The sequence below is a fragment of the Ammospiza nelsoni genome, chromosome 26 (assembly GCF_027579445.1).
Source record: "Ammospiza nelsoni isolate bAmmNel1 chromosome 26, bAmmNel1.pri, whole genome shotgun sequence".
In the NCBI taxonomy this organism is placed as follows: Eukaryota; Metazoa; Chordata; class Aves; order Passeriformes; family Passerellidae; genus Ammospiza; species Ammospiza nelsoni.
In genome coordinates, this window is record NC_080658.1 from 1,473,297 (window position 1) to 1,489,141 (window position 15,845).

At 47.7% G+C, this 15,845-nt stretch overlaps 1 protein-coding gene across 3 annotated transcripts in view; it reads right to left on the reverse strand.

The window, feature by feature from the left end:
- The window catches only part of KANSL1 (KAT8 regulatory NSL complex subunit 1), a 68,922-nt gene that overhangs the window by 7,478 nt on the left and 45,599 nt on the right, over positions 1-15,845 (reverse strand). For all 3 annotated transcript variants that reach the window (XM_059489060.1, XM_059489059.1, XM_059489058.1), the window contains exons 3-7: positions 14,348-14,489; positions 10,903-11,007; positions 7,412-7,527; positions 5,875-6,064; positions 2,794-2,959 (exon numbers count right to left, since the gene is read on the reverse strand). In XM_059489060.1, the coding sequence (XP_059345043.1) occupies positions 2,794-2,959; positions 5,875-6,064; positions 7,412-7,527; positions 10,903-11,007; positions 14,348-14,489 (719 nt within the window). The remainder of the gene's footprint in view (positions 1-2,793; positions 2,960-5,874; positions 6,065-7,411; positions 7,528-10,902; positions 11,008-14,347; positions 14,490-15,845) is intronic.

Here is a 15,845-nt window from a genome sequence, read left to right on the forward strand (position 1 = left end):
CCCATCAGCCTCCCAGTAAGAACAGCCCCTGATGAACACGCAAGCACAGATTGTCAGACCCAGGCTTCCTCACACTCTCCCCACGTTCAGGAAGGACCTGCAATAGGTCTCAACATTTCTAATCTGCAGGTCTTTGTGAAATTCCTACTGGATTCACAGCCCAAGCATATCCTGGCAAAGTTTTCTAAGTCAGAAAACTCTAGTGTCTTCACCTCTGTAAGTATCTCATGTGGTGCTACCTCAGATTTGACCTCAAAGAATCTGACGTATCTCAGCACCAAATCTGGGCTGGAAGAGAGAAATTCAGCCTAAATCCTCAATTTCAAGTCAAGCCAGAAGCCAGCCAGGCACTGCAGCATGTTAATTTGCCTGATGTGGCACCTCAGCCATGAGAAATTGTGTGCGACCACACCTGAGAGGCCCCAAGAGCAGGAGGAACCCCTGGCTGGTAGCTGGACCCCTGTCCAGTATTTCCCTCCCAATTTCAGGGACTGGAAAGCCCCAGCAGATCCAGGCAGGCAAAGAGGATGGAGCTGGCAGAGCATGGGCTGGAGCTGGGGGGGACTTGGCTCCCTGGAAAAAGCCAGGACAGCTCCATTCCAAGTACCCTGGTGGTTAAAGCTGCCAGCCAGCCCCTTGCTAAGGAAGGGCAGTCACAGGGTGCTGGCAGTTCTCTGGCCATCACTGCTGCCTGTGGGGACATGTCCCAAAAACCAGAGAGGGGCCAGGCCAGTCCTTTAGGGATGCTGCCATCCACTGGGGCGGCCAGACTTGGGGAAAATGGCCTCTGCTCTCTGCTCATCTTTTGCTTTCTCCTCCCAGCTTCCATCCCACACCATCTGTGGAAGGAGGGGACAGGTTGAAGGGAGGGGGAGCAGGCCAGGACAAAACGCTGCCAGCAGGAATGGAGTTCTCTGCTGGTTTGGCAGCAGTGCCAGCATCCCTCCTCCCCCTGCTCCTCGGGAAGCAGTGCAGGGCTCCCAGGGACCAGCAGATGGCAACCACAGTGAGCCCAGCGCTCATCCTCCCTCCAAGGTTATTACATCATCCAAAAATTCCCAGCGAGAAATCAAACCAGAAAAAAAAAAAAAAAAAAAACAAAAAAACCCCCACACCCTGAAAGGAAGGGGACAAAGAGGACAAAGCACAAGGACAAGGGTTCAAGGCCTCGCTGGCTGGGTCCTGCTTGCCAGGGGAATAAGTGAATAAATGATCTTTTCCTCCTGCAGTGCCTGGCAGTTTTGCCCTTGGCAAACTGCTCTGGAGATCCCGGCTGGCACCCAGAGCCGGCTCAAAGTGAAAGTCAGCACATGCTCACAGCTGTGCCCTGGGCAGCAGGAACCCTCAGCGAGCCCTGCACACCCTGGGTTCACCCCACAGGTGTGCAGAGACACCTCAGAGCACACCAACAGCACCAGGCACTGCCATTTCCCCACCTGAACATGTTACCTGCCTCTCCTCTAGGACAGAAATCACCCCCATCCCAAAAATCAACCCTAGCCAACTGCTTGAAGCATTAGTGAATAAATAAAGTTCACCAGTACTGGATAAAAATGGGGTTTCCTGCACAGGTGTTTAAGCTTTACACCAATTAGTTTTAAATCCAAAGTTTTTTAATCTTATGCAGCCAGAACTGATCTTCTGCCCTGTGAGGCAGCTGCAGGGAGCTCTGAAAATGGGAAGAATATGGGATAATTTGCCTGGTGCCTCTGCTGCAATAGCACCCAACAGGTTGTCTCCCCATTTCCCAGGATATTTGATTTACCACTATAGAGGATCACAAGTGCTGTGAAATCACAAAATAAATTCCTGCTTCAGGAGTTCATTAAGCTCCTTGAGCACTCCTGATCAGAGCTGTGTCTTTGGGAGGGGAGGGATCTAGCTAAAAATAGCCCCAATTTACTATTTTAGTCTGGTTTAAATATAGTGCTAATGAAAGAGGCCACACTAATTGCTCCCAGACACTCCCTGCATTTCCCACTGTCACAAAAAGTTTGTGAAAAGCTGAAATTTAAACCCAAGCACACACATTAGCTCAGTGACTTATCCCAGAGCAACCATGTGACACCTCCATGGGAAGCCAGGCCACACACCTTCCTGCCAGCATGAGAATCCCAGAATGGCTGGGGCAGGGACACCTTCCACTGTCCCAGCCTGGCCTTGGGCACTTCCAAGGATGGGGCAGCCCCAATTTCCCACCCCAAGCAGCCATGAACTCTCACCAAGGGAAGAAACCATGTGATCCAATCATTTCCCAACTCTCCTGATAAAAGCACCAGTTGAAGAACACTCTGGAAACTACTCTTCCCTTGGGAAAAGTCCCTACACATGGAATTTGTGAACAGCCCACGGTCAGAGCTGGTTAATTATTCCTCTCTTAATGCTGATTAACCCTGAAGCTGTAACACAGGAAATTAAGTGTCCTAACAGGAACATCCCCTCTTGCTGTGCCCACCGAACCATGGAAGATCATTTTCAATTCCTCACGAGGTCAAAAGGATTTCCTGTGACGAACCAATCCACAAATCATTCTACAGAGATGGACAAACTCATGGAAGCAAATATTTCCCAAGTGGTTCAGAGCCCCAGAGGCAGGTCCCAGGAAGACTCCCACGCCTTGGTTTCACTGCTGTGAGTGAGGCTGCAGGTTGAGATTCCCAAAACTCAACAGAGCCCGGGTGTGACCTCCTGATCTAGCCAAGGCTCCCATCTCCAACCCAGCTGCAGATGAACAGGTTTGGCTGTGGCCCAGCAGATCTGCCCCTCCCCAGAGGCAGCAGGAGCCGTGCTCACCATCTGGGAATGACAGGACAGGATGGATGCAGGAGTCCAGCTGCGAGAGGCGCTCCAGCAGGGGGGCATCGTACTGGATCTCCAGCGTGCTGGGGCTGCGGCTCCCACACAGGGCACACGAGGGGTTCACGTCGCAGCTGCAGCGCGCCAGGCTGCCACGCTGGGCCTGAGGGGACACGGGGACACGTCACAGCCAGCCCAGGGACAGACCGCGGTCCCCGGGACAGCTCACTGAAAACACCCAAAAAGCAGCGTAATTGTCTGAACGTTCCTTCTGCATGTATATATAAATACATACTGTACATGTATATAAAATAGCTAAAATCAACCTGTATTTTATAGACTATAGCTACCTTTGATTATCAATAAATATATAATAAATTCATTTTATTTCTAGATTTATTTAGATAAATAAATCTAGAAATAAATCTAGAAAATTTATCTAGATAAATCTCTAGAATTTGTTATTAAATAGCTGCTACGTGACATTTTAAAACACTGTCAAATTATTTATAATACTAAATAGCTGTTATGTGACATTTAAAAAATATTGTTTAAAATTATACTTATTATGCGTAATATATATAGTATATTCAATATTAATTATCTACATTCAATATTAATTATATAGTATATTCAATATTTATTATATTCAGTAGTATATAGTATATATAGTACATTCAATATATAGTATATTCAATATTAATTATATAGTGTATTCAATATTAATTATATATATAATATGCAATTTATATATATATAATTTATATACATATGCACACATACACACAGCCCCTTTTTTTCCTCTTGTACAGAATTTATATATATATATAGATAATATAATTAATATAGGTAATTATTATATATATAGATAATTTTTTTAAATATATATATATATATATATATACACACCCTTTTTTTTCTACCTTGTACAGAATGTGTTAATTTAGTTTGGCCTCACGAGAGGATGCTTTCACTTTGCATAAACACAACTGAAAACTACGACTTACCAGCACAGACAGTTTAACAGCTGCTAAATTTGACTAAAAGTGTTTAATTTTATCTAGGTTGAAACCTCATTTATAAAAACCATGAGGCAGCACAATTCTGCTGTCAGAGAAGGGGCAGAGAAGCCATTTTTAGTTCCAGTGGGTCAGAGCCATCATTATATGCCAAGAGCTGACACTTGCAGGGACATCTACAGAGTGACAAAGGTGGTTCTCAACCTTGTTCCTTAATGCAGGACAGAGTCACAATTCACAGATTTATAGACTTGATAAAGACTTAATTTGTGTGAAACCACTGCAAGCAGACACACAACTGGATATAAACTCCATGCAGAGAAAACAACCCCTGATTCCCCACCAAAATGGAAGAATGGATCAAACTGGATCCTGCAGAAGCCTGTTCTGAGTCAGAATTATTCAAATAATTTCCATGAATGACTTGAAGGATGGGAGAAAATATCCACAGCAAATAACACTACACTGGGAAGGGCTGCTTGAAATAAAGATCTGGAAACCCACTCCTGGTTACAAACTTAGAGAAATTATTTAAAATAAATCACATGTAATTCACTGAGGGCAAATGCAAGAAGCAAAGGCAGTGCCCAAAGAGGAGGAAGGGGTAACTGAGCAGTTATGCTGCTACCTCTGGAAGTTCTGCCCAGAGGATGTGGAGGTTGTGATGGATCCAAAAATGAGCATGAATCAGCAGTGCTCTACCACTGCTGGGAACTAATTATTTAATAAAAAATAATAAAGTTTAAGCCCACAGGGCTTTCTAACCAGGATGGCTGTGCAAGGAGAGAAGCAATCCTGCCACTGCCACTCTGCCCACGTGTGAGCTGAAGGGCTGCCCCCAGCTTTGGGCACAAAATCCCTTAAGTGTGTGCACCAAATTGTGAGGAAAACAATAAAAACATTACAAGATCAAAACCTCCACAATGCAGGTGGCAAAGTTCAATCCACAGCCACTTTCTGCTGGGCAAGGGAGTGGAGGGAACTGGACATGGCATTTCTGGAGCACAACTTGGCCATGACTCAGCTGTCTCTGGAATGACTGGAGGAGGGCTCAGAAATCCCCTGCTCTCTGCTGCTTTCATCCCTGGAACTGCTCTTCTGAACCATCTCTGATTACCAAATGTATTTGATGATGACAACAACAAAGATCTAACACAGAATTTACAGCCAATTCTTCAAGCACTGAGTGCACAAGGCAGCATCCACCACGAGAATGTTCAGCAACTTCCAAATCACTGAAGATCCTGCAAGTAATCACTGCAGAGCTCTCCCAGAAATACCCCAGATAAAACTGAAGATAAGTGATCAGTTAAAGCTGACTCAGCTGAGGAAGAATCTATTTTGCTCAGAAAAATGCTGCTTTTGGAGCTTCTCTTTAAAACATCCGCAGAGTGAAAACCCCCCAGCCCTTGTGGGAAATTTAGACTTGAAACACTTTGTCTCAAAGGTAAGTGGATTTTTGCCATTATGGTTCTGCATGCACAAATAAAGATCCTTATTTCCTTCATTTCTCACTATTTTCCCTCCAACTGACAGTTTATGGTATTCCTAAGAGAAAATAAAAAGAATTAAACATGGCCCTTCTTCATGCAGGCAATAAACTGCATTTCCATTGAATGAATTCTGCATTAGGGAGAGGAGTATAAAAAATAGTAATAAAGAAAACAAAACAGGAAGAGACAGGGCATTCATCCCACGTATGCCTGGGATGAATGTGGTTTTCCCTTGAGCAGCAGCAATGAGTTCCTGGGGCTTTGCTAATTCCTGTCTCAGAGTTAAGGTTTCCTGATACTTGACTTCTCAGGGCTTCTTTCTCCTGCTCAGACTGTGCCACACTGACCTACCTGGCCTTGAGTTCACCTCAGGTTGGTTGGCTTAAGAAAACTCATGGGTTCAGCATCTTCCCTCCCCAGTGACAGCAAAGAAAAATCTTCCAACCCGTTACCACCTTCTCCTTTGTTTTTCCAACAGCCTTTACAAGCCCTGCTGTCCTGCTCTTCCTTCCTGTTGCTTTCTCCATCTTTACAAGACAAATAAGAGCAGAAAAGACCCGACTGACCTTTTTGGAAAGGGGCATGATGGTGCTGGGTCGGACGAGGCGCCGCTTCTTGCAGCTGAGGACGGGGCGGGTGCGAGCGGCCACGCACGTCCCGTCCGCGGGGACCAGCGACAGGCGCTGCCTCTTGTGGAGCAGCTCCTCGGCCTCCTGGCCATCTCCCTGAGCGTGTTCTGCCAGGCCAGGCTGCAGACTGCCCCACAGGAGAGGAGAACAGGAAAACCCCAGTTATTCACACAGCAGGTTCGTGGTTTTCACCTGAGCGAACACTCCAAGCTGAGTTTGGAGCTCTGCAGCTCATGGCACAACAGGATTTATTAAACCAACTCCATTTTTTGCTTTTACTTCTGTCACCTTCCACTCTCCCACGACTGAACCTTTGACCAAATACCTTTGGAAGCTCTGAACAAAAAAAAAAAACCACTGAAATCCACAGAGCAAAAGCCACTCTAGACCAGAACAGCTTTAACCCTAGAATTCAGCTTCCTCCAGAATGAGAGTTTGGGGAATCTTTAGACAAGAGGTTTTCTGAGTCTAAATGCCAGAGAGCATATAATTTTATAGAAAAAATATTTAACCCCAATGTAAACTTGGTTCTGATGGATATTTGAGATCTCTACCTGTGCCAGCTCCCAGCAGTGACCCCAGAAAGGTGCAGAGTTAACATCAACCTCTGCGAGGCACAAAGGCTGCAGCAGCCCTGGCATCAATGCCCCGTGCCCCGAGCAGATCCCAGCGCAGCAGCACCTCATCTACAGAACCTTTTCATGTCTCTTCTGCAAGTGTTTCATTTCTAAAAATGCAAAACATTAAAGCCCTGTGGTCCAAGGCTGTGCAGTTCAAAGGCTACAGGGATACAAAGGGCTCTGTTACAGCCTGCAGTGTTCCAGCTGCAGCCACGGGCTCCTTGATCTGCTCGCATTACATCGGTGCAGGATCCATCCCTCCCTCCCTCCTTCCCCTTTCCCCTCTCTTTTTCCCTGCCTCCTCAAGGCACTGAGCAAGTGCAACGTTTTTCAAGGGTTTTCAAGTGGTTCAACCCTGTAGCATCAAGGAATGTCTTTCACTTGTTTTCATTTACCCACTTCAAGACTTTGTCAACAAAAGCAGCCCGGAGAAATGAAGAATTTAGGAAGTTTTACTCCCCAAATCAACGGGATTCCTACATAACTCCAATAAAGTGGGTCAGTGGTTACAGATAATTCTGCAAGCAGGGCATCAGTACCTTTGAATCACACAATTTGCAGATGTATTAAAACTACTCATAAAGAAACAAGTTTTGCCCATGCTCAGTGCACAGCTGCCTGCAGGGCTTGTTCATGTAAACACAGCTCCGTTTAATTCCATTTTCAGCAAAACAATGCAGCAGAAAACCTCAAGCAAGCAATCTCCTCCAAAATGTTTCCAGGCATGATCTACTACTGTACTTTTTTGAAAAAAGACACCATCTGTACCATTACCAACCAGCTACAGCCTGGCTTCCAACGGGACATTGCAAAGATCATAAAAGCAAACTCTTCCAGAATATCCAAGAGCTTACGTGTTAATAACTCCATTGACAGGTCTTGGTGCTCCACAGGGCTTGGTGGGATGGGATTCAGGAGTATTTGCAGCAGAAATTCCCAAGCTTTCTAGGGGCTGGGATCCAGACACACTCTAAGGAAGGGTGAGAAAAACAGAAATAAATAAAAGCTTCTTGAATAGCCACAATTAGTATAACTGGGTTCTGGTTGAGGATTCTGCACTGTAGCCATGGATTTCCACACAGGACTTCAAAGCAGGGTTCAGAAGTCACTGTATGAACAGGAGAGCAGGGACACAAGGAGATCTTAAGGAGAGCAAGAGCATGGATACATGGCAGCTCTTTCATTGCAAGATCCAAAGGACTTTAATTCCCCTCAGGCAACCAGGAGCATGAAAGGCTGAGGGCTTTAAGGAGATTTTAGCATTTTGTCTCCATGGTGCAAACAAGTTCATCACCACCTGTAAAGCTCTGCAGTCTCTCCTGCAGTTTGGTTTCTGTTCTGAGCCATGTGGCTGAAAGCTCCTGCCGAAGCACTTTGGGGCAAAACAGGGAGGGAGGGAGAGGGGAACTGACTTGCAAAACTGAATTTGCATTTTAACTTACTACCTGTGCAAACAGAGTCCTAACAGCATTTTAGGGAGTGTTTTAAATGAGCGTGAACCCAGGCTGTGGGGCTGGGATGGGAGCAGGGCGAGTCTGTAACTCTGAAAGTGCTGCATAAACACAAAGCTGGAAATACCTTTTTGGTAGAGCAAAGTGAGTAAAAATTGAGTTAAAAACACTGTGCTCCCCAATCCCTTCTGCCTGAGGCTCTGCAGGGAGCAGCGGGATTGTCACCAAGCCTCCAAGGACACAGTGGCCTTGTACCTCCCACCAGTGACATTCCTGCTCCCCACCCTGCAGCCCACCAGCGTGTCCAAACCTCTGGCATTCATCACCTTCAGCCCCTCCCATGCAGCCCCCTGTTTCTGGTGTCAGACATGCTCCTCCCTGGGGTTAAACTTCATTTCTTCCTCTGTGTGGTACTTCCTACACTCCCTGCCCTGTCCCTCGCTGGGGTTCCCCCTTTGAGCACACACAGTGGTGATGTGGTTCAAGCACCAAGAAAAAAAGGCAAAAGCAGAGCTCTGACACCACACAGATGGTCAGCCAAGCCCCCTGCTTGGCCCTGACTCCATCCCAAACCCATCTGGACTGTGGTGATTAAATCTTCCCAGCAAACACCCCCCAACTCAATAAACAACAAAGCCAGGCCATGGCACTGCTGGATTAACGGTTTCCAGAGGAGCAGACACCTGAGTCACCCAGGGAAGGGCTGTTTTTAACAACTCACACAACTTCTGCCTGGGCCTGCTTGAGGAACTTTGCAGGGGTTTTTACACTTCTGCTAAAAGAGATGTTTCTCCTATGGGGGAGCAAAGACAGGATGAGACCAACTCTGCCACGCAGAGAGACAGAGGAGCGAGATCAGCTCACACCTGAGACATCAGGTAAACCCAGCAGCCCAGCCAGGTGAAGTCATGCAGGAGCTGAGCACTTTCCCTCTGCTTTCCAGAGGCTTGGCAGGGCTGAGCCTCCACGTGACACCCGCCAGAGGCACCCCTGGTGCAGCAGGGCGGGTACTCATGACTCATAAGCTCTTTTGAAATCCTTTATTTTCTTCTACAGAAAGGGTCTTAAAGGAGAACTTCTTCTCCAAGAGCTTGCTCTGTCTTGGTGGCTCAAGATAGGAACAGAGGGACTCAGCTTCCTGTGGAGAAGCTGGAAAGATCAATCCAATGTGTATTTATCAGGAGCAGCCCAGGCTCCCTTTATCACCCTGGGATGGGTGTACCCAGCACACGAGCAGAGCCAACACCTCCTGCACTCTCACTCTTTGCCAGCTCCTGGTGCACCTCCCAAGGCCGTGCTGTCCTCCAGGGCTGCCTGGGATCCAGAGCAGCATCCATAGCACCAGGGTCACACCCTGCTCCTGACTGAGCTCCTCTATGAGCTTTGGGTCTGCAAGTCCAGGTCCTTTGGATCCCTTTGGAGGGTGTGGAAGATGCAATTGTAGCACATCTGCTGTTGCACATCAGGGCAGGAAAGCAGCTGTGTGCAGATAGGTCATGGGCCAACACCAGGAATGTCCCCTGAATTCCAAAAAACCCTAACAAAAGCAGGCAGGTTCAGACCTTCACCTATTACTGGAAATATTTAATTAGGGGGCAATATCAAGCGCAGCCCCTCACTAGACAAGCAATCCAAGGAACCAAAATCAACAGCCAAGTAATGTCTTCAGGGCTTCATGTCATTTCCATCTTCAGACAAAACTATTTATTCACCCACTGAGCTTCCATTTCCCAGAAGATATTCCCAGGCCTTATTTGCAAAGCCCTTCCCTCCACTGGTGATAGGATTAGTTCCTCTGGGGATTATCAGCCCCATCCCACGTAGGAAGGCGATGCCCAAGGACACGGATCCGAGGCACTCACGGGAGGAGGAGATCCAGGGGAGCTGGGCATGGGACAGGATGGATTCCTCCCTCTGCTCCACGCTGCAGATGTGTCTCTAACCCTGCCAGTTTGGGGGGAAAGGCCTGGAGGGTGCCAAAATGATAAGCAGCTCTCCAGGAAAGGCCCAGGAGATCCCTTTCCAGTAAGAGCCCTCAGTCTCTGGGTAATCTCTGGCTGGAGCAGATCAGGGCTCTGACTCAACATCCTGCCCTAATGAGCAGCCCTAATTAAGCACAAAGCCAGGGGCTGGGTGCTGGAGGCGGCAGTTCCAGGGGTGACACTTCCAGCAGTGTCACAGACAAGCTGGGAGTGTGCAGTGATGTGGGAGTCCCTGTGCAAGGAGAATAAACACCCTTTCCTTCCTAAGAAGGCACACAGGGCGGCAGGAGTGGCCACAACAAAGTGCCAAGTAGAACCTGCACAAGTTTCAGGGACCACAAGTTGCAAACCCTCCATTTTAATGCATTGCTGCATCCCCCAGGATCCAAGGCAATCACAGGCAGGATGAACAGTACGATCAAGCCTTCAGTCTGTGCCCTACATTTCTGTATTAAATAATACATACCTGGCACTCTGCATAGTTTCCAGTGCATCTCACTGCAATCACTAGTGCCCTTTCCAAGGGGGAATGCTCAGATGCTCAGGCAGATATTAAATAGCCACATCTTTAGCAGCCTTTGCTAATCATGCTGCACTCAGTTTGAGGTACTTTTTTTGCTGGAGGGAACGGATTAGTTAGGATTTTGAAGCTTCACAAAATGCTAATGCATATTACAAAGGTACCCCCAGGAACTCTGTTCTAAAAGGTGTTTAAATCCTATTGTTTATTAACCCCAAAACAACACAGGAGGGGGTGAGCTGCAGACCAAGATCAGTGATTCCCACCTGGAGTCACGGAGAGGAGCTGCCCATGAGCCCAGTGCCATGGTTTGAGCATCCCTGTGCCCCACAGCTTGAGGGATGAGCTTTCCCTCCCCAGACTGGAGCACTCAGCCCCACGCTGGCACTTACCAGGCGCTCAGCCCCAGGCTCCAGCCTGACCTCAGCTCTAACAGGACGGGAGGAATCATCTACTGCAGGGTCAGGGGGCGAAGCCTCACCAAGAACTATCAGCCCCTGCAAGAGAGGAACAGCAATGAACTGCAGATCCTTTGGTGTCCACAGGGAAACTGCACCCTCATTGTCCCCCACACCCCCATGCTGAATTCCTTCCCACCACGGCTTCCAGATGTGATGCCAAAGCCAATCCCTGCTGCCTGGCCTGCCCTGGCATCTCAGCTGAACTCAGAGAGGGCTGGAGCCAGCTCACAGCCTGTCCCCATCCTGCCCTCCCCTGCAGAGGGGAAATTGCCCCACCAAACAAACAATTCTGAGCTGCTGATGAAAATGAACCACCTTGTTACTCTGAGCAGACTTCCCCCTGCCCCCCAAAAAGTGATATTTACAAAAATTCAATAAGGAAAGAAAGAAATTGCTATAAACCTGGTGGGACAAAGCACACTGTCTGAGCACTGTTTTATCAGGTTTAACAGATGCTGTTCTGTTTCTGTTTAACTGAGGCTTAACCTAAAGGCAGGACTGCTTTGCTCTCAGAACAACACAAAGTGAAATAAAATCATTGTAATTATGCATATTCTGGGCTATATTATAACAAAGCAGGGCAAAATGTGCACGGGATCAGGGAGTTGATGGAACCTATCAAAAAGAGCTCAGGACAAGGACAAGCCCCAGCGAGCAGCATCTGGTGAAACGAGGAACTGTGAAGGGGCTGCTCAGATCAAGAACAGGCAGATCATCAATTCTGGAGGCTGCACAGTGTGTCACAGCAAAGTGAGCCTGGAGGGAACCTGGGCATGTTATCTGCAGAGAGGACACAGCCACAAGGCTTCCCTGCTATTTTTAAGTGTCTGCAAACAGGGTATTCCACAAGCAGCTCTGAGCACACGCTCCCTGATTTGGTGTTTTCCTCCCCTTCTCACCAACTGAGCTGATGTGAATGTGCTGAGAGCACAATTCCTGCTGAGACTCCCAGGCAGCAGTTTACCCTCAAAACACAGGGTTATTTTTGACTGCCTCGTCCTTCCCTTGCTTTGATCTCACACAGCAATGTGTCTTTCTTGAAGGGTACACTGGGATGTAAACTCTAACATATAAAGGTAATTAAACTAAAAAAAGAATGTAATAAAATTTCTCTGAACTTTAGAGCTTGTAGAACTCTGAATTCCTGCAGCAGCTACATTTTAACCTCCTTATGGCCCAATCAGCTGGAGTTAAGTTATATTGATAGAAAAAACAAGGTGTTTCCAAATTCTTTAACTATTTTCCTCGTACAATTTGAAGCCAAATCCATTCCAACAAGCTCCTGTGTTACTGAAACACAGGGCTGTTTCTCTAGTCTCCTATTCTTGTTCCAAGCTCTTTTAAGATGTCTGTAGTTTTTCATTGGTGCAAACAGAATCTGTTTTACAACATCCCAGAGCTCAATGACATCAAGATAACAGCTGGGTGCAAGAATAATCTCCAGCAAGCTCTATCAGAGATGGGGTATGTGATACTCATGGTTCAGACCTTTTTCTTCTTCAGGCAGAACAGCCACTACCCAAAACTCTTAATTTCTGAATGCCTCTGCACCTTAAGCAACATGTTTTATCTTGAATTCATGTACTGGGGTATCACAGGTGAGTTTTGGTTTGAACAAATCAGAGATGAGCCTGTTGGCCAGAACCTCCTTTCAGACCTTGAAGCAGCCTTATAAAAGCCCAGGGGATGCTTGTAACCATTATCAGGCCATTTCATGAGCCTGTCAAGCTGCCATAACCTGGTGAAAGCCCTGAACCTTCCACATCATTACATGAGTTTTCTCATTTTTTAACTTCTACCATATAAACCTTCAGCTATTTTGTATTTTGTACTTAAAGCCATGCTGCACTGTCAGCTCTAAGACAGAAGGAAGATGATTCTTTCTGAAGAATCATTCATTTGCCCACTCCCCAGAAGCCTTCTGCCCTAATCTCAGTAATGGATTCTGCTCACAAGCCGTGCTCTTCCACCTACTCATTTAGAGCCCTCACTCACTCAATTAAGCCTGTTTTTCTGCACAGCTGCATCAAAGTCCAGCCTCCCTGCCCTGCTTTCTACCCCCTGGAAGCCTCTCCCCACCACCCCAGAGCAGCACACATCTTGGGAAAGGCATTTGCCAGGCTGAATTCCTGAGGATCTCTCAGTTGATGCAATACCAGGGGCCTTCTTGCCACAAACTCCAGACATTCCTTCCTCCAAGGCCTGACATTTAGATGTGCATGCCTGAACAAGTCTCCATAACAATCCCTTCCTCATCCCTTCTCTGCTCTCCCCCATTCTCCCACCATCTGAGAGCAATGCTAAAAAAAAAAAAACCTTCCACAGAGAAAGGTCAGCACCAAAAAATGATCTTTTTTTAAGGAACAGACTCAATTTTAAGCCTGTTCAGATAGCATCTGAACTAACTTCCTCCACAGGCCACTCCCTTTTCCACTAAATCTCAGCTGTTTTTATCCCCATCCTCAGCTACTCCCAGAAAGAAAATGGGAAGGTTTTAGAAAAATATCAGAGAGAAAGGCTTGAGTGATGGGGAACAGCATCACACATGCAACAGCACCAAAGACTGACTCTAAAGCAAGGTATTGCTCCCTTCACGTTATCATACTGAACCAGGGACAGGAATTACACTCAGCCCATGCCAAACTGCATTACAATTAGTCACAGCTTTGCAATCTGCTTTGGGAGAGAGGCAGGAGGGAAAAGTATCAGACTTCACATCTGCACTCTCTGGTGTCAGAGGGAGCCATCAGGAGGCAAAGCAGAAGCACAGTGCCCAAAGGCCTCCTACCCCATCCCATCCTGCCCTATCCTGCTCCATTCCTGCCCTGTCCTGTTCCATCCTGCTCCATTCTGCCTCATCCTGCTCTATCCTGCTCCATTCCTTTTCCATCCTGCCCCATCCTGCTCCATTCCTGCCCTGTCCTGTTACATCCTGCCCCATCCTGCTCCATTCCTGCCCCATCCTCCTCCATTCCTATCCCATCCTGCCCTATCCTGCTCCATCTCACTCCATCCTGCTTCATCCCATCCTGTTCCATTCCTGCCCCATCCCACTCCATCCCTGCCCCAGCCTCCTCCATGTTCTGCTCCATCCTGCCCCATTCCACTCCATCCTCCTCCATTCCTGCCCCATCCCACTCCACCCTCCTTCATTCCTGCTCCATCCTGCCCCATTCTGCTCCATCCCATCCCGCCCCATCCCATCCCATCCCATCCCATCCCATCCCATCCCATCCCATCCCATCCCATCCCATCCCATCCCATCCCATCCCATCCCATCCCATCCCATCCCATCCCTACCCCATTTCTGCCCCATCCTGGCTCCATCCTGGCTCCATCCCATCCCACCCTGCCCCGGCCCATCCCCACCCCTCACCTTGTTGGCTCTGATCTGTTTGTAGATGTCCGTCTGCTGCCGGATGCGGTACTCCAGGTCCGACACGTGGGCCTGGAGCCAGTTCCAGCGGCTGACGATGGCGGCGCGGTCTGCTGCCCACCTCCACTCTGCCCTCCGCCTCCTGCAACACACACACACACTTATTCTCAGCGTGGTTTGAATTACACAGCACACAGAAATCCTGGAGAACTGACAGACAGAGCAAAAGCTGCGTTCTGGATGGCAGGACTGATACCATCTCACCACTGCTAATAATTACAGAGGAATTACAGATGTGCTGCAAGGGCCGTGTGTCTGCAGAGCAATATTCCAACATCTGCTGGCACCCACTGACTCAAGTCTTCAAAAAAAGTCTCTGGCATCAGTCCCCAAATCCACCTGAACACAGCTCATACCATGTGGCCACAATTAAACCTCAGTGACAAGTTCACAACCGCCACTGCTGGGGTTTACAAGGTGGAGAGGAACAGGGCCAACCTTGCTGCTCCCTGCAATGGTGTGCTGCAAAGCAACCCTGATTTCTGCATCTGATGGATAGACCAAGCAAATAAAGTAGCCAGGAAATAAAATCAAATGTAATCAAACCACCCTCAGTCCCTACTGCTGCACTCCAGGGCAGACAGGAACACAGAGATGGTGAGGAATGGATAAATCCACAACTCCACTCTCCATGTTAAAAGCCACAGTATCATGAAAATATACCCTAAGCACACTGATTCCTGTGGATAAACATTAAGGTTTCCCAGAAAGGAGGAAAACCCCGATATGGTGTGGAAACAAAGCATCAGCAGAAAGTGCTGACAACTCCAATGTTGCTGCACAAAGCCTTTGCCACATCTGGATGCTTAGCAATTAAGAAATTAATCACAAAATAATTCCCTTTGCCCATCTCCCCCCCTCCTTCTGTGGAGGAATTTTGAACCAGCCAGAGCATGTGGGGCAGGGGAGCCACAGCAATGTCCAGATGTTTCCTCCAAAATCAAACCAGAAAGTCTTCTGCTGAGATTAACCCATTTCAGAGCTGAAACCAGCCACGACAGCACAAGCAGCACGAGGTAAATGAGGTTTTGTACTGAGGCAGCCCCAGCTGCAAAGATGGGAAGAAGCAGAAATCGAGTTCTTCAAAAAATCTGCACCTCCTGGCCCTCTGACCTGATTCAGGCATAACTGCTACCAAATGCACTTACCTAAAAATGAAATAAATACAGAAAAGTCCCAGGGTTATTACAAGTTTCAAATCAACCCTGAAAAGGAGGAGTTGGTTGCTTCAAACTGCAAGTGAAACTCCTGCATTTAGAACAAGACACGTTATCCATATTCCTGCTGGACCCTTGGCTGTCCCTGCAAAGCCACGTTCCCACAAAGAGGCAACAGCAGCCACCGCCTTCTGCCCTCCCAGCCTTCTCCAAAACACCTTCAGGGGTTCAGATCTTTCCCTTTGTAAACCCAGATTTCAGCAGTTTGCTCTTTGGGGAGC